Source organism: Dreissena polymorpha, chromosome 3 (genome assembly GCF_020536995.1).
Source record: "Dreissena polymorpha isolate Duluth1 chromosome 3, UMN_Dpol_1.0, whole genome shotgun sequence".
NCBI lineage: Eukaryota > Metazoa > Mollusca > Bivalvia > Myida > Dreissenidae > Dreissena > Dreissena polymorpha.
The window spans coordinates 146,700,389-146,719,818 of NC_068357.1; the positions used below are offsets into that span (position 1 = coordinate 146,700,389).

The following is a 19,430-nucleotide window of genomic DNA, read 5'->3' on the forward strand; positions in this document are numbered from 1 at the left end:
ACTGGTTGCTTAACAACGGGCTTCACACCGGGCTTCATAAGACCCATCGATATCTTTTGAACGTGGTATCTTCTAGGATGTGTGGGGGTGGTTAAATCAAGTAACTTAATGTCTATATTATATCAACAAGATCTTTTAAAAGTCCTTAGTCCGTTTAAATATTAGATCATGCAACAAAACCGTTGTGTAACTAGTTTAGACCTACATTACGGCCACTTGAGATGTGCAAGACGGGGTTAAATTGGTCCATATCTTTTACAAGGCGTTATTCGCACCTTATGCACGTTTATTCTATTTTCAATCTTCAAGGTGAAAGGGTTATCGATGATCTAGTAAAATGTGTTCCAGCAACGAATAATGGAATGAGAAAGATAAGTAAAATTAAGGTGCGCCTCTGACGCCTCTTGGTTTTTGTTATCCTGTATCAAAATTTAAAAATAGAATTTGAATCATGCCTATTACATTATGAATATGATACATCAGTACATCGAATCAATAACATGCAACAACGAGTGTTTTCTTTCAGTGCAATTAAAAAATATTTAAGAAACGGGAATGTTGCTACGACGTCAAAAACATATGATATATATGTAGAAACACGTAATATGCCATCATAGCAATACAATTTTAATCAAGAACTCGATCATATGTAACGTCTACCTTTGTACATTTGACAATGTAGAAATGAATGCGGCAAAATATTCTCCTGATGCGTTGCATCATGTATCATTCAAAGGGGTGGGGGGGGAGTCATCGACGATCACTTGATTTTTTAACATTATAGTTGACATCCATATCATAATTGAATGCGTTGTCTCGTTTCCTTGAGGTAGTTTTCCGTTGCCTTGTTAGCGCGATATCCAATGTGTAAGCGCAAATTCGAACTCTATCAAAGTTTTCACACCAATTAATGCCTGTTTTTATCGCAAGAAATTACTGCGATCATGCGAGCTAGTGTACGTAATGTCCAGTCAGGATCCAAAAGTAAGGCCGCACATGGCCTATTGATATTCGTTTAAATATAACCATTTATATCAAGTATAAGTTAGTCATGAAAAGATCCTTTTTATCGAGTGCAATGAGTTTCTCCCATATTACCATGGTCCCACTCCATCCCTCAACTACCCCAGAAGACGTGTTATTGGAGATAATGCTATATAAAGATTACAGAGGCCCTGTTCCAGAGTCAACCATTAATCTTGTAAAAAGCCCGATGTGACACCTTGTACATTGTTGTACTTTGCACCTGGGTTAAAGCCCCGTGAGTCTCAAAGCACATTGACAATTTAGTATACAATGGTTGATCAAGTGGAGGCAAACCTGCGGCCCCTGATTCGCTCATTTGTACAAATACGAAATAACCTATTAGATACCATATTAACATATCCGCATTATATTTTTAAAGTCTTGTTTCCGTTTAAGTATTATAACATGGAACAAAGGAGGGTATAGCCCGACAGTTCTAACCACCGTGATGTGCCAGGCGGTGTTGTATTAACAAGACGTGATTCGCACCCAACTGCAAGCTGATTGTACTGTTAATATTCCAGGTGTAAGACCTATCGCTTACCTTTCATTAAATGTGTTCCAGCAACGAATACCGGAATGCGACAAATAATTAAAATAAGCGCCTAATTTAACACTTCTTGGTTTGAACTATATGGATATAATTAGCATTTGTTCGTGTTGTGCATGATGAACGCGAGACATAAGAACATCGAATCAATAACATGCAAAAACGTTGTTTTTATTTAAAAAATATGTCAGAAACAAGAGCACTGCTGTGACACGCCATACACGTGTGCGATTGCAAAGGGTAACGTGTCGTCATAGCAATAAAATTGATTAAACAAATTCAATTATATATGGCGTCTACTTGTGTGCATTAGTAATTGAAAAACCTAATGCGAAAAATTATTCCCCTGACACTCTGCATTTGGAATTAATCAAAAAAGAAAAGTCAGATTTCACTAAATTCTCGAACAATGTATTTAAAATCCATAATTTTATTGGATACGTAGATGCCTTTCTTAACGTAGTTTTGCTGTTGCCTGGGTAACGCAATCTCTCTCTCTCTCTCTCTCGGCAAAAAAGATATACGGCGTTAATTGTGGTCGGTGTTTATGAACAATCAAAAGTTATATCTATGAGATCAAAAATAGCGAATGCCTTTTTTTCTGCGTAGTTCTTAGCTGCATCACACGCAAATCAATTACGGGATGTTGCGCCAGATTTCGTGGCTTATTTCGCTTTATTAGATATTATAACTCAGATATCTATATTTACAGAATAGAAAAACACACGAATCATGAAAATAAATGAAAGCATAAAGGTCAGTCGGCAACACTCGAATCTAATATGATTCCATTATTAATAGTATCGTGAATAATCGTGCTCATGCTTAATAAATTGGTTTAATTGGATAACTATTTCTAATTAAATTAATCAAAATTGGTCCTTATCATGCAATTGTTGAAAAATATGAAAACTCTATGATTGACATACCATAATAATATCGCCGAATATCTTTATTTAGTATCTTTCTGATCAAAATAAACTTCAAGAGCACATATTTTACGCGATAGCGTTTATATAACGATTTCTTTAACTGACCGCAAACTGACCTTGATACCTTGCGGGTTGGAACGCAATGCATTAAAGTGAGGTATCAATTTCACTGAACGACGGCTTTTATAAAGCTTTAAACATATACGTGTTTAATGGTCAATTTCGAAAACAATTTTAAATATTTTCGTCAAAAAGTATATCAGGTTACTGAACAGCAATACTTACATGATCTAAAATTTATGAGTGCACAGAATGCAATATCGTAATAATTACCAAATATGAGAACAACGTCTTTAAGTACAAACGCTCTGGCGCTGACATTCTTTTTAATATAAAGGGGCACACACTCTGTTTTGATGTCGAGAACCTTATCATTAGAGAAACAATTGTTTCATGTTGAATACGCAAAACATCGTGTCTAAACGAACTGTGGTATCTCTTTTCATACTCTTTACTTCCCAAAAATAGAAAGTCGTTGAAATAATATATTAATGTTAATGTGAAATCTGTTTGTAGATTGCACGTTTTCTACTGCGAAAAGTTTCAGGCCTACCGGCGGGAAATTTTATATTCAAATTGATTGGTCGCTTACAAAGGTCAGGCTTACGTGAAAGCTTGCGTATACAGCTATGCCGAAATAATAAATGACTAAATAGATTTTTATACGACTTCCGTATTTTCCTACCAAGATCAAAAATACGTCATTCACACATTTCTGTACAAGCGGTTATTATTGTTTACATTATTTTGTATGCTTACTGAATAATTGATAGAGCAAACTATGTCGTAAAATGTTTAAAAAGAAAATTGTCTTCATTTGTCAAGCGCATACGCGGATAACAAATCAACATCTACGAGCAAAATTAAATGATGTTTGATTTTGATGAATTTTCGGACCCTTGCGATTTGGTGGCCATGAGTCAGATCCTTGGTAGACGGGTCGTTTATCATAAGATACTAGGTACTAGTTCTAACCAGTGTCTGGATTGAAAAGGGACCTATTGATTTCAACAAAATCGATGTGAAATTACGAAACAGAAGTGAAAAAGAAATTGCCAACTTACATCGTCTGTTATCTGCTTCTCCGAGCCGAACTCGAGCCCTCTTCTGGAACGCACGGGTAGGTAGGTTGGCAGATCGTCATACGCCGATTTCCCCGATCCATCTACCGAAGTGAGACCATGCCAGTCGGTCTTGTGTCTATTAGAACAACCACTGGACTTGATGTCTACACCAGGTTGGTCGGAATCTCCAGTGACCGCCTCGGAGTAACCACCGTTTACAAACGTAACGTCGTCTGCTTTCCTGCAATCATGTGGGTGGTAAACGTCTGTGTTTTCACTTTTCTCCACAATGCCTGTGTTCACAGGCAACGCTGCGCCACAAGGTGTAATGCCATTTCTTCCATTTGTGTTCTCACTATCACCTTCATACGTTGGGGTTTCTTTAATAACTTGAACCGTAATTTGTTCCGTGTCCATTGTTTTTAAATTGTATTCCAGTTGTGGGTAATTTGGTTATCAACAAAATAACCAAGTACACAGGGATGTCCTTATTCAAGGAAACGTGCTACAAAATATATTATTGTTTGATTACAAACTAGGAATTAATAGCGCCCATTAGTTCTCGTTGAAGCTCTAGTGCCTGTTTGTAATATTGGTATTATAAACATTCCTGAAACGCTTGCTGACTGGAATATACGATGTACCATACTGCACAGTTATTATTAATTTGTGTCACAAACTGAACGACTTCATGGTCGGCTTATCAATTTATAATTTCTCAAACCACAATTTAAACGTAGTCTTTACAAATATTCAAGAGTGAAGGTCTGGTTAAGACTTTTAAACATTTTTGTAGAAAAAAACCTCTCAAATTACATAAATGATCTGTCATAAAAAATGTAACAAAATGTAAATAAATTTGTTTCGACTCACGAGTAGATTTTTTTTTTTATCTCAACGAAGTTTTGATATACACTGACTCATCGAAGCTCTGTCCTTTTCCAGTAAAATTTAAAGCACACGTTGACTTACAAAATAATTTGCAATAACAATATTTTCTCCATCGCAAGATTGCTATTGTTATAGTTCTTATTCTAATTTTTATCAATATATACCAGATACAAGTGTATTAAATAGTAATATAGCATCCGATATTTTCCACAGGAATCTGTGTCTCTTGATTCGATTGCAGTCTCTTGCTTAAATGGCACTCCGATAATAACAGCGGTAAAAAAGTTCTCTATACAAAGTGATCGGTTCCGATAAAGCACCTTTTGCAAGTGGAACTGTGAAATTAGCCTTTATGCACAGTCTATCGATTGTCAATTGTTGTGAAGAAATGGCGATCACATTTGCTTTCGAGTGTTGCAGTTTACAAGGGAATTATATAATAATTGTACATCGGGCAGATATGTGAGGAACAGAAATTATTGTCCATGTTATGGCATATTTCTAGTCATTACTTACCAATTATATATAACGTTTTGTCAGGGTTTAAGTGGTTTAACATTTTGTAGTAATCTACAGTCCTTATATTTATATGCTAATATTGTTTCATACATTTCCCCGAAACTGTTGAAACGAGTGTATATGTAGTATTATTAATGACTAATATAATTGGCATCACGGTTATTTCTGTATAATATTGCTAAAATGAAATTTAACACAAATCAATGAGTACACGTGTCATCTCTTACCTCGGCACCCTCGTGTTTTTGGTTGTTCAATCAGTGTTTTTGCCGGCGGAAAACATGAATTATAATCTGTTTCATTTAATATGCAAAATGTATGTTGTTTCCAATACCTTCTCACAAATAGGGTAGGCAACTCGCGTCTCTAAGTGTAAAAGTAAATTACGCTAATATGATTGAGTGTTGCTAACATGATAGGAAAATCAATCTGAAATACAAAACAAAGGGTTTGCACAAAAAATTAACGTCAGTCGGTTTAGATGAATACGATAACTTTAATTTAACGACCGTGCAATGCTCGTTTGTTTTAATCGATATATATATTTTATATCTATTAGTGCATTTTAACTGTTTAAGGTATGCAGCATTTTCGACATGTCGGTGATTTACTAACGCGCGAAAATTAAATAATGTAATATTGCGCAAGCTTAGGGAGTTCAACAATTCGCTGACTCTTGTTTAACGATGACCTGACTACATTGAGCGGAGAAAATGTTCTTTTCGATTGCAGAGTGGTGTATTTAGTACAGAGCGAATAAAACGTGTTAAAAAGACTTGTTCTTCAGCACATGTCTCGAATTCAAATGAAGTTTTCTGGTAATAAATACATCACATGGTTGTTACCCTGTAAAGAGGTTTGAAACAAAAATGGATGTTTTACTGATTCACTGAACATATGTTTTTATCTATTAGGATAAAAAATGTGAATTATCAATGTATTACACAAATAAATATAATAGCAAAAACAATTAGTACAGAAAATCAAAGCGCTGAAGGCACTGAATATGTTCGCTATTGCATAATTTAACACGCAATTCATTTTTCAAAATCAATTGCAAGTTTGAAATGAACACACGCCATTCAACTTTATAAAGTGTGTGTCATAGCGCACGGGTCGAGTTTTGTGTGCACATTTTTTTTCATCCTTATTACTTCATAGAAATAACTTAGACAAAATAAAAACAACATGCTTTTTGGACGTTCTGAAAGCATAGAAAGTATAATGAAAATGGTAATGAGAACTTAATATAAAGAAAATTTGCAGTCACCATCATATTAAAAGAATATTTTTTCAAATATCCAATAAGTATCTCACCAAGAATATAACTTCATAATGAAAGTTCCGTGTACAAAACTTTTGATTGTTGACACCATATACAAATTCAAAAAATACAATCATCTTCGTTTCAAGTATAGGGAGGAATACAAGTATATAAACATTGCTGTTTATGCTTTGGTTGTTACCCGAGCAGTTCACACGGTGTCAACAACGCTGACATAAACATAGGTATAGAGCACTAATGCGCTTTTAGGCGTAGCTGTTTTACTCAGTTTTCATCTTAGTGACTTACATAACGCCAACAGACACGCATGAATATTTTCGAATATTTAATAAGCTGATTCGAGACACAACCTCTGAATTTTTGCTACATCACTGCGTATGTGCTCAATTCAAAGGATGTAGCACTGTTCAGTGTAAGGAATTCCGGACTACTCTCTGTATGCTCAAACGACACAAATTGTTGCCCTGTTACAATTACGCGTTACAATCCATCTTGCAGAATTTCACTTTCGCCTTTAAGATGAGAAAACAATTATTAGCGAAATAGTATAGTGTCACGATAAGAGAAAATCGTTTAATTATCATACCACAATGTTTGCCGTACTTGGTCAGCACGTCTGGAAATCATTCCTAAATGTGTGGATAGGCTGCCGTTATTAACAAGTTTGCTATTTTTTTTGTTTTTGTCTATCATATCGCTGAAGTTATTGTTGAACTTATGTTCAACGTTTTATAAATTACTTTTTTCTCGAATCTATTAATAGCCTCAATTTACGACCTGTGCTACGTCATTGAGGTGTATATGAGGGCGTAACCTATTGCGTTGTTATCGCCCGTTGACTTTCCTTTGTTTTTCGACAGGCGCATCTATCAATAGCCTCATATTATGAATGGACTGAGCAAAAATAACAAGTCACGAAGACGCTGCAGAAAGTGGGCCATTTTATTCATTCATAAACAATCTCCTCCAAGACACGTACAATACGATCATTGTTTATTGATTCTTTTCTATAAAAGCACCGTTCGAAACTATTGCATTTAACACGATATTAATATCATGTTTCCATTTGTGAATGAATATAATTGGAGAACTTAAACCTCTTGCATAAATTATACAACTCTTTCTCGCGCGGATACGCGTAGTAAGCGGGTATAGGGCTGCTAGTAGCTAAGCCGTATCGACCTGAATTTTTGACTAACCACCTTAGACGGTCGCTAAGCGACCATCTAAAAATGAGCCGTATGTCATATGCGGCCAGTGTAGCCTCAGACCAACCTATGCATAAGCGCGGTCACTTTTCACTTAAGATACTACGCACTACGCAACCTTGTATGAAAATGGCGAACATGGAAGCTACCGACCAGACTGGGCTAATGCGCATGTTGGTTTAGAGCTACCCTGGCGGCATATGGCATTAATACCCATTAGGCATTAAGTGGCTCATTTGTTCACCAATTTGGATGCGACCCTACCATAAACCGGCTTACTTACCCGTAACCACTCTAGCAAGCAATGTGTTGTGTACGCGAACACATCTTCCGCGTCGTCTGTTAGTGTGGATGTCCCTAAAGGATACATTCGAGTCCCATTGCTCTTTTTATTCCCCTAGTACGGTGACATATAGCATTTGAACTGTCTGTCCGTCCGTCCGAAAACTTTAACATTGGCCATAACTTGCAATATTGAAGATAGCAACTTGATACATGTGTATCTCATGGAGCTGCACATTTTGAGTGGTGAAAGGTCAAGTTCATCCTTCAAGGTCAAAGGTAAAAAGCTAAATCCAAGGGAAGTAACAAGCTGTAAGGTGAGATAATTTATATTTATCATTTGGTATGTACAGATCATTTTTACAACTCTCTCTCTCATCATTATAAAATTGTTAAAAATCCGCAACTGTCTGCCTATTTTTTTAACACTGGTCTGTATCGATTCATGTTCGGGTCGAATATCTGACTGGTCTCTTTTAATTTAGCAAATCATACTATTTCATATTCTCTCGTAATAACGTAATAAACACAAAACATTCGAACTGTAAATGAACGACAGTCCAGTTTCGCAAGTCCGGTCCCACAAGCATCTTGGATATAAACCCTTGCAGTTGATGTTACATGGGAAAAACACACCTCTCATGATTGACGAGGCTAGTCAGATAGTCCGAGTAATTAATCCGTTAATTAAACGATGTTTGATCTCGCCCAAAACTAGAGCGCATGTATCTTTTATTTATCCGACCCGTTTTAAGTTGTTCGCTTGCGAACAACTAAGGTTAGTACTACGCGTTTCAGTCAGTTCCCTCTTAAATACGATAAACATGGTAACTCATCATAACTGCCGCATCTGCCGCGCGGATGCGCGAGAAAGTGTTGTATAATTTATGCAAGAGTTCTTCAACTATATTCATTCACAGATGGAAACATAATGTGAATATCGTATCAAATGGAATATTTTAAGAAAAAAATCAGTAAACAATACTTGTATTATACGTGTCGAGGAAGAGAATGTTTATGAATGATTAAAATAGTCCACTATCTGCTGCGTCTTAATGACGTAGTATCTTTGCTCAGCACATGTCATTCATAATCTGACGCTATTAATAGATGCGGGAAAATAAAACTACTGCTGATAAACAAGTATAGTGGGATGTCCAATATACTATCACGCAACTGTAGCGTAACCTCGTTCATAGCGCATGCTACTACAGCGGGGTTAAATTTTTATATGTCTGGGAAACGTTATTTTGTTCTTAACAGATAGCGGCGATCTTTTGTATAAACTGTGCAAACTACGCACTAGTAGAAGGTTAAGTGTGTTTACTTACAGTTTGCTTCACAGTGCTCAATTTAAAAACCGTTGAACATGAGTTAACAAATAACTATAAGTATACTATAGACAACAACAAAAATGCTTTATAATCGCTAAAACCGAATATAAAAAACAACTAAATATAACCAGAAAAGGTAGTCGGCATAAATGCTGACTTTGAATTAAAGTTTGAAATTTATGTTTCTAAATAATTAAATTGAAAACAGAATTTTAGCAATTGTGTTTTTTCACTTGTTAGTCGCGTATTCACCGCATGAAATGTGTGTAACTGTGTTATCATTGTCAAACCACACATTTATGAAGTAGATATGAAAATTATACTACGGTAGTGCTCATCATATGTGTCCTCACATGCCTTATTATGAGTGTATTTCTTCACCATCGAAATATATCGTATGCTAATATTTGATTTACACACAGTTTTCTTTCCACACATTTAAATCACACTTTCATAGCCGCGTCATGCAAAAATGGGTCTTATGCGTTTCTGCCAGGGTATCTTAAGCACAACCTGTGTATTTGCGCAGTCTGGTCAGAGGCGATGCTGTTCGCTATAGAATAACCCAATGTGTTATGGTCTCATCATGTATCTTCTGACCACACTGAGAGATGCGCAGGCTGAGTGGGTTATATATAAATGGCCGCATATGGAATAAGATCCATTTTCGCATTTGTAGTTGGATAAGTAAACGATTTTCCTCTTATCGTGACACTATACTATTTCGGTAATGTGGGGATTCTCATCTTGAAAGCAAAAGTGTGTTTATCGATAGTCAATTATACATTCCCTGGACGATTTAGTGAACTAGTACTGACCCTGAAATTCTGCGAGATGGATTTTAAAGCATAATTGTAACTGCTCCACAATTTGTGTCGTTTGAACATACAGAGAGTAGTCCGGCATTCTCACACTGAACAGTGCTACATCCTTTACGCTAAGCACAAACAGTGGTGTAGCCAAAGTTCAGAGATTTTATCTCGAATCAGCCTATGCAATATGCGAATATATTCATGCGTGTCTGCTTGCGTTATGTAAAAGTCATTTATGGTGAAAAGCTGGGTAAAACAGCTATGCCGAAAAAGCTCATTAGTGCTCTATACCCATGTTTACGTCAGAGTTATTGACACCGTGTGAACTGCTAGGGTAACAAGTAATGCATAAACTAAAAGTACGGGTCAACAGGGCTGTCTTTACGACTACCTTATTCGTGAGTAAAAAGTATTGCTCGCAGATGTGAATTCGATATTGCAACAATTTTCATTTAATATGATGGTGATTGCAAATTTTCTTTATATTCAGTTTTCATTACCATTTTCATAATACTTCTAGAACGTCAAAAAAGTCATGATGTTGTAATTGAGTATAAGTCTTCTCTATAAAATAAAAAGGATGATAAAAAGTGCGCAAATGCGTTAAGGCACAGTCTTTGTAAATTTGAATGGCTTGTTCATTTCGAACTTGCGATTATTTTAAGAAACAAAGGCAGAATCTCCTTTCCAATAACATTTTATTAGTACCAATACAAAATAAAGAAAAACAGAAAAATAAGAATGGCAGTTATTTGACCACAGTGCTTCAATTATACTCCTATGAATATCAAGGTCAGACCTTGTCATTAGGAGTAAGAAATTATTTGGAAAATCCTAAAGCCCCGGGAACCATATGATGTCACGTTTAGCTCAACCATTTCAAGGTAAAATAACTTATGCTGATTTTTTTTCCTCCATATCCAATATCCTCAATTAGTCTCCTCCATATCCAATATCCTCAATTTATCATACTCCATATAAAGTCTCCAAACTAAATAAGTCTCCAAAATGAGTTTCCAAAATAAGTCTCCAAAGTGAATCTCCAAAATAAGTCTCCAAAATAAGTCTTCAAAATAAGTTAAGTCTCCTTTATCTATTAATAGTAAAAGTCTCCGCTGTCAGGCCGCCTGTTCCGAGCGACACTGAAGCAATTTGGTATTAAATCAGGAGAGGCTGCCATCCATACAGAATTGTTTTTCTACAACTTATGCATTGTATAAATTGAGACAACTTCTGAAAAGAAAGGCAGCAAACTCCAGTTTAATGATTGCCAAAGTTATCAAAATGCATTTACATTTGAATAATTGTATATGTGACACCATCTGATTCCCAGCAGCCTCGAATTTTCCGCCACAACAAATGGGGATATTTATATAACTATTGTCCTCCCCTCAAAAAAAAAAGTGGGCTGAAAAGTAGAAGTACTTTGTCCAGCATTGTTCACTCTACACCTCCATCGGCCATGCTGAGCTGAGGAGCATACAGAGCAAACATGTGGAAACTTGCAAATTTTCCACTTGCAAAAACCTTTGTTAAAATCAATGCAATGAGGTGGGGGAAGTTTTGTTCGTGTTTCAAACACTGCCTTTGTTGTCCCTTGACTGGCCCCTGAAAAACAACGCGACCACAAGTCGGAATTTATCTTTGACCATGGCATGAAAACACTACTCTGACGTAGCCTAAACTGCTCGTCATAGGTCCGCCATTGGTACCCGTCTTGTTTTCTGGCAGCTTCCCTAATAACAAACATGTATTGGAGCATATCTTGAGTTTGATAAGGGTGCGCACTCAAATAGATGCTGCTTAAGATAAAAAATGCGTCGGTCCACTGTTCAATGGAGACGATTTTATCTGTGGATGACTTCGGTTTAGCTTCTATGTTCCCCCGTTCATCCACACCCAAAAGGGATTCATTCTGTGTCTACTTGCAGTCAACAGCTCCCTTAATTCAGGGTTTTTTCAGCACTGTCTGCGCCTCCGGGAAACGGATGCATTCCCAAAGCAAACGGACCCGTTCCCAATCGAATTTTGATTGCATTTTTCCCAATTCCAAAAAATAAAATCTTCCAAAATCGTAAAAAGTAAACATAATTTATATCGAAAGAGTGACTTCCCTTCATTCGCGACGTAATACGGGCAAAAGCCCGCGAAGCGGGCGTTGACCGTTCATACATATGGGAATTTAGACATAAAATTACATCAGAATACCACATATGGATACGTCTCAAAAAAAATTGCCACGCGACATATATTTTCGCGATGCTATTTATAAACTTGAACAAATCAAAAACACTTTGACATATGCTAAATCACATGTAAATACATACCTCAGGAAAAGTTATATCAATGACATCATAATTGTGTAGCGAATCGCACTAAATATTCTCGCATTATTTGTTTTTCTTCGCAACCGTTCCAGAATTAGGTCATTACTCAATTATCTCCCCGGAATGCTCTTCTTCAGTGGGTATAAGCCGAAGACTGGTTCACTACATATAGTAACAGTCTTCACCGAACACAATTTAGGGGAACATAACCCGTTTTTAATATATTGCCGAAACTCAGATTTCTGTCGAATTTATTTGCTTTGATCTTTTCGATATCTTATTGTTATTATTATCATGCCAAATCACAAACGCTTGTTAAAAAATTATTTGTTTTAAACACTATAGTTGGCATCTCTATTCTTCCAGTATTCTCGCGGTATTTCAATAACGACACCCTACTGTTTATGTATCAGAATTTGTGACGCATTTTCCATTCGCTCTCAGAAAGAAGTTTTACGTTTGACCATGAGCAATATTCTGGTAAGTTGTCGTTGTTATCCACCAGAAACACATTTATTCACAACTTTTTAAGATATTCAGATCTAACTTTTTAGTCTTTTAGCTTTTATTTTTAAAGTATTTACACCTCGTCTGCTCGCACTTTGCCGATATCCCGAAAGGTTACATATCACTATAAATAGTTTAGGCCTAAAACCACAAAATCCGATACCGTTGGAATTTTCGTACCACAATCTTACGTAAAAAATCTACCAGATTCGAAATCAACAAAAAACAAGACTTTTATAAATTGTCTGCATTATTGATCAAATTTTAAGATATTTGTTGGTTTTCCGTTTTTAGAAGCTGTTCTGCCAAGGCAAGAGCTGGGCATTATACAAGTCATTCTATCCAGCAAAACTGACAGTTTTGGTTTAATGAAATCAACAAAGGAGGGATTCCCGAACTATCAAAATTTCCAAGCTATACACACAGTTATTATCTGTGGTGATCTTTATTGGTTCTGTTTGTTTACTTGGATGGAACATGTGTGAACTTTTATAGAACTTTGAAAAGTCTATATATGTCTATCTATAAACAAAATTCAGCTATGGTATAATAAGATCAGATGTGCAAACAATGTCAAAGGGTTGTTAAATTAACAATTTGAAGGCAATTATGCTGAAAAAATATGAAAAGTTTCCATGCAAATTTTGTCTGTATATCGACAAGTGTCTGCCGATTATTGTCAAACTAGTAATACAAAACTTACCACAAGTATGTAAAAGCACTAAGTACCTGTGATCATTTTTAGTAAGATAGTGTAATTCTAAACAGTAGCAAAAAGCTTGTTTAGTAAATGCATAATGCAATTAATATGATTTCCGTTCTATTGTGTAATTAATAAATTGGTTGTTACTTGCTAATCCATGATAAATGTTTTATGGCTAGTGCAAAACCAGCAATGTTAATTTTGTAAAAGGTAATACAATAACACCACTTTGTAATTTCATATACGTACATATTCTTGAAATGTAGGTTGATGAGTTTTACTTATTTTGTAACTATTATTTTATGTGCAAATAAATGATTTGAAGTGTTTTGTATATTCACACAATACCACACATCTTTTTATATATGTACTGTATTATGTGTTATTTGAATGTTTAAATAAAAAAATATGGATGATATAACATGATGCATTCTAATATTTGCATTCAAATTGTAACTGTAGAGCTAAGTGTATGCAGTTTAGACTGTGATTTTAGAATTGCTACAAAATGGCTAGTTTTTTAGTGGCGACACAATTTAAACTATTCGACAATAGTTTGCGAAAGAAAATTAGAAACCTGCAAGATACCTGTATTTATTAAATATTTTAATTGCGAAACAAGTATGTTGTTATGCTGTTACACATAATTATACATTGATAATAAATAAGAAGACAATTAGTGGTGTTAACGTTTCCCAACAGTAGAAATCATTCTTCTGATGAAGTCAGTGGTATACAGACGAAAGCTCCAGGTATGGCTTTCAATACGTAGTGTGTGTTATTTGGCAATCTAAATCTTATTGGATTAAAAAAAAACTGTCAAATTTGTCAATCAAAATTGATTTGACACATCACATGTACTGTATGCTAAATGCAACTGCTTTAGCAAGCTGTCAAGTTGAATTGAGACATTTGATGGAACAAACTGGTTCCTGGATAGGACCAGTACTTAGTGTCTATATGACGTACCATGACGTCGAAAGTCTACAAGACCTACTAGGTAGAACGAGAAATGTACTTCGACGTACAGTTTTCACCGACCCTTGAGTGTTAGCCAATCAGAAGACACCTTACATCTGTTGCTTTTAGAGATATTTGACATTGAACACAAGTATTATTATTATTTATACCAAATTATGCGACTATCGACCGCTTACTCATAGATATTGTGCGTATTTATTAAACATTATTATTATTATAATTTATACCAAATTATGCGACTATCGACCGCTAACTCATAGATATTGTGCGTATTTATTGACCTGGCGTGGCGGAATTAACCTCTGACTTATGCAAGTTATGGTTATCACAAAATACGACCAACGGAGAGGTTATAATACATTATTTATCCCGTTAATGCTTGGTAACTGTTTGGTTACCGTTGGGAATTTCCTACACAGTAATGCACTGGATGGTCGTGATACTCCGCCCCGCATGATCAATAAATACTCACAATATGCTGAATAATTTTAATTTTAAAAAGGTAACAATTGAATCTTCTTCAAATTTGTATATAATCTATTTCAATGCATTAAATACTTGAAACTTTTATGTGTTGTTTTTTTGCCATTCTGATATTTTTATTCATTTTGTCCTCAATTAAAAAAGAGATTTTAAACATTTATTATGAATAAATCTGAAGGAAAAGCGGCTCGAGAGACTAGTGTTTTGATTGGCTGTTCAAAAAATGTGTACGTCGAAGTACAAACATGTATGTAGAAGTACAAATTGTACTTTGACGTACAAATATATACTTCGAAGTGTATTTTATATTTATGTCGACGTACAATTATTGTACTTTGACGTACATTTCTCTTTTTAACTTGTAGGTCTTCTTAACTTTCAACCCAAATGGTACGCCATAGTATGTCTTTAGGGTTATCTAAAGAATGCTCCCACTTAAGAGATCAATACAGAGACCTCCCAGTGACTAAGCCAGTTAGCAGACACCCCATCCACTATACCACATACACCGAACCAGCTATAAATTCCTGTGGCTAGAAAACAAAAAAATATAAGATGCTAGATCTTTAAGCTTGGAACATGTAACTTGTTTTAAGATTGATTTTTTTTGGATGCATTACTTAATTATTGCAACAATTATAATATTTTGAACACAATCATGTCAATATATTTATTAAAAATACATAGTTATCAAAAAAACTTTTGCCCGTAGATTAGGTAGCACCTATAATCATATTAAAGCCTTTAGTGACACAGATTTTTTGGTGTATTTGCCGGATGCATTTACTCTCAGCGATGACGTTCGAACTGTTCCGCATTATATACGAGTATATAGAGCCGCACAAAACACATTCTAAACCATATCTGTAGACGCTTATTTTCAATCATGGCTTCGCACAATAGTAAATATTACATTAAAAAAAACACGAAAAATAGACGCTAAAGGATGTGTAACGATATCATCGATGTTTTCGAAACGCTCGGAATCTTCCGAAATTACTGCCGCGAGTAACCCTGAACAGACAGGCTCGGACGATACGCAGCAAAATGTAACAGAAACTGAAGTAATGCCAGGGCCGTCATTCACAAAATCGGCAACTGAATGCTCAGAGCCTTGTAAGAAAGTTGTAGTTCAATCGTCATTTAATACATTAAAGTATGAAATGAAATACCCATGGCTCTATTTTAGCTCGGCCAAAATGTTGATGTAACTTGTGTTTGGGCAGTGTTTGTTTTGCATGTGTTTATATAAAGAAAATTGTTAAACCAGAGACTTATTTAAGCATGATTAATTCAATTTTTTCCCCCAAAATGAGCCGTTTCACGAAACAAAAATTCCCAAAATGGGTAATTTTGTCGATAAAAAATTCCCAATTTGGTCAGAATTCTTTTCCCAAAGTAGGCAGAAAACCCCCTGTAATTAAAGTTGCTAAATTGACATACTCGTTTTGTTTGATTTGTATTTGCAAGTTATCAGGGATCAGCATTCCTAAATTGTCCCCGCCACACCGTAATAATTGGGGCCTGTCATTATTGATCTCGGTACTTAAATTTAAAATTTGCTTTTAAGGATCTTCAAGAGAAAATGAATCTCCAATGAGTTGCTCAAAATCCACGACTTTACCTGATGGCCGTTCTGGCCTGTCAAAGAGGGTCAAGCTTTCTCCTTCATTTTCATCATTGTCTTGTCGTCCCCTCTTCATCCCAGCCCTTGTTGTAGGGGACGGCTGTCTCCTCTTCCTTCCTGCACTTTTCCCTCTACATGACATGCTTTAATTTCTAAGGATTGTTTTGATTTTAAATTTTGTGAAAAAATAATCTGTTCTCAGAATTGCCTTGGAAATAGAAAAGGGAGTCAACTTGCTACTTCCTGTTCCTGTTCAAACATGTGCTTTTGCTAGGGGAGGCTACTGCTATAAACAGTGCATAAACCAAACAACTAGGTTGCTTCCCTTAGACAATGTTATTTTGCTCTAAAATAATTTAAGCTTATTGTTTAAATTCAATAAGCTGTATTCATTTCGAAAAATGAGTTGCGTCTTAAATTATGCAATAGCGAACAACTTCAGTGCCTTGATTGAATAGGACGATGCCTTGTGGAGCAATTGCTCTAATGAATTGAGTAACGAAATTAAAGCTGTACCAAACGAGGCTGCAAGGATCGTTACTGGGGTAATCAAATTGTGTAACTTTGACCGTCTCCTGGCGAATCTTAAATGGGAATCCCTAGCCGACAGCATAACAATCCATAAACTTCGCCTGTTTAAGATGAAAAACAATCTTACTCTATCATACCTTTCCAACCCGATACCCGTGCATTCTGATCGAACCTATGCGCTTTGTTACAATAACGACATTTCCATCAACCTTCGCAAAAAGTCAGCTGTATGGGTCTTCATTTCTGCTCTAAACAATCCGAACTATGGAATTCTCTTCCATCGCCTACACTTAACAATACTATGGTATTTGACTTCAAACGCAAACTCACAAATTGACAAAGCACACGATCGCATACTCTTTACAATTTCCACATTCGAATATGATAATATACGTAACTCCTTCCTTTCAAATATGTCGTGGCCATTGACTTCAATCAATCTACCATTTGGACTTCATAGGCTATTACTAGATCATAACACATATCTATTTCAGCGGTCGAATGCGTCATTGAAGAAACAAAACTCTTTGACATATCGAAAGTCTTTTTGATCGACCCCCCTTAATTCGCATATGAATGTGACAATACGAACGTCTTTCGTTTGCATATACACGTATATAGTTTGGAATGGTTATAACATAAATAAGCGTGATGAAAATTCCTCGAGATTATTCTACTTGGTAATAACAACACATCGTCCTGTAACGTATTCTAATCAAAGCGCTGAAGGAACTGAAGATGTTCGCTACTGCATAATTTAACACGCAATTCATTTTTCTAAATCAATCGCAAGTTTGAAAGGAACACACGCCATTCAACTTTATAAAGTGTGTGTCATAGCGCACGGGTCGAGTTTTGTGTGCACTTTTTATCATCCTTATTATTTCATAGAAATAACTTAGACAAAATAAAAACAACATGCTTTTTGGACGTTCTGAAAGCATAGAAAGTATGGTGAAAATGGTAATGAGAACTTAATATAAAGAAAATTTGCAGTCACCATCATATTAAAGGAATATTTTTTCTAATATCAAATAACTATCTCATCAAGAATATAACTTCATAATGAAAGTTCCGTGTACAAAACTTTTAATTTTTGACACCATATACAAATTCAAAATATACAATAATCTTCGTATCTTGTATATGGAGGAATAAAAGTATATAAACATTGCTGTTTATGCTTTACTTGTTACCCGAGCAGTTCACACGGTGTCAACAACGCTGACATAAACATAGGTATAGAGCACTAACGCGCTTTTAGGCATAGCTGTTTTACTCAGTTTTCATCTTAGTGACTTTTACATAACGCCAACAGACACGCATGAATATTTTCGAATATTTAATAAGCTGATTCGAGATACAACCTCTGAATTTTTGCTACATCACTGCGTATGTGCTCAATTCAAAGGATGTAGCACTGTTCAGTGTAAGGAATTCCGGACTACTCTTTGTATGCTCAAACGACACAAATTGTGGCCCTGTTACGATTACGCGTTACAATCCATCTCGCAGAATTTCACTTTCGCCTCCAAGATGAGAAAACAATCATTAGCGAAATAGTATAGTGTCACGATAAGAGAAAATCGTTTAATTACCATACCACAATATTTTCCGTACTTGGTCAGCACGTCTGAAAATCATTTCTTAATGTGTGGATAGGCTGCCATTATTAACAAGTTTGCTATTTTGAATTCAATTTTGTATCAAAACGCATTGTTCTTAAATGTGGCATTTTCAATTCGCAATGAGATTTGTAATGACCCTCGCCATGCGAAAATGGGTCTTATTCCATATGCGCCCATCATATAAATAGCCCACTCAGCTATCTCTCCTTCTGGTAAGAAGAAACATAACATATTCAGTGATTTAATAGCGAACAGCATCGCCTATGGCCTGACTGCGCAAAAGCACACGTTGGGTTTAACAAACGCTTGCCGAAACGCATAAGACCCATTTTCGCATGACGGCGCTATTGACGTGTGATTTAAATGTGTCGAAAGAAAACTGCGTTTAAATCAAATATAAACATACGATATATTTCGATAGTGAAGAAAGATACTCATAACAAGGCATATGAGGACACATATGAAGTGCTCTCCCGTAGTACATTTTTATCTACTCACACTAATGTGTGGTTTGACAATGCTAACACACATTTCATGCGGTGAATATGCAACTTACAAGTGAAAAAAACAACACAATAGTTTAACTTTTGTCTAATTGTATTTATTTATTAAGAAAAGTAAATTGCAAACTTTATTTCAAAGTCAGCGTATACGCCGACTACATTTTAAAAGATATTTAT

At 35.6% G+C, this 19,430-nt stretch overlaps 1 protein-coding gene across 1 annotated transcript in view; it reads right to left on the reverse strand.

Moving 5' to 3' along the window:
* The window catches only part of LOC127871825 (two pore channel protein 1-like), a 30,520-nt gene extending 26,311 nt beyond the window's left edge, over positions 1-4,209 (reverse strand). Inside the window, exon 1 of the mRNA XM_052415050.1 lies at positions 3,633-4,209. Within this exon, the coding sequence (XP_052271010.1) occupies positions 3,633-4,049 (417 nt within the window). The 5' untranslated portion in view covers positions 4,050-4,209. The remainder of the gene's footprint in view (positions 1-3,632) is intronic.
* Positions 4,210-19,430: the final 15,221 nt, after the last annotated feature.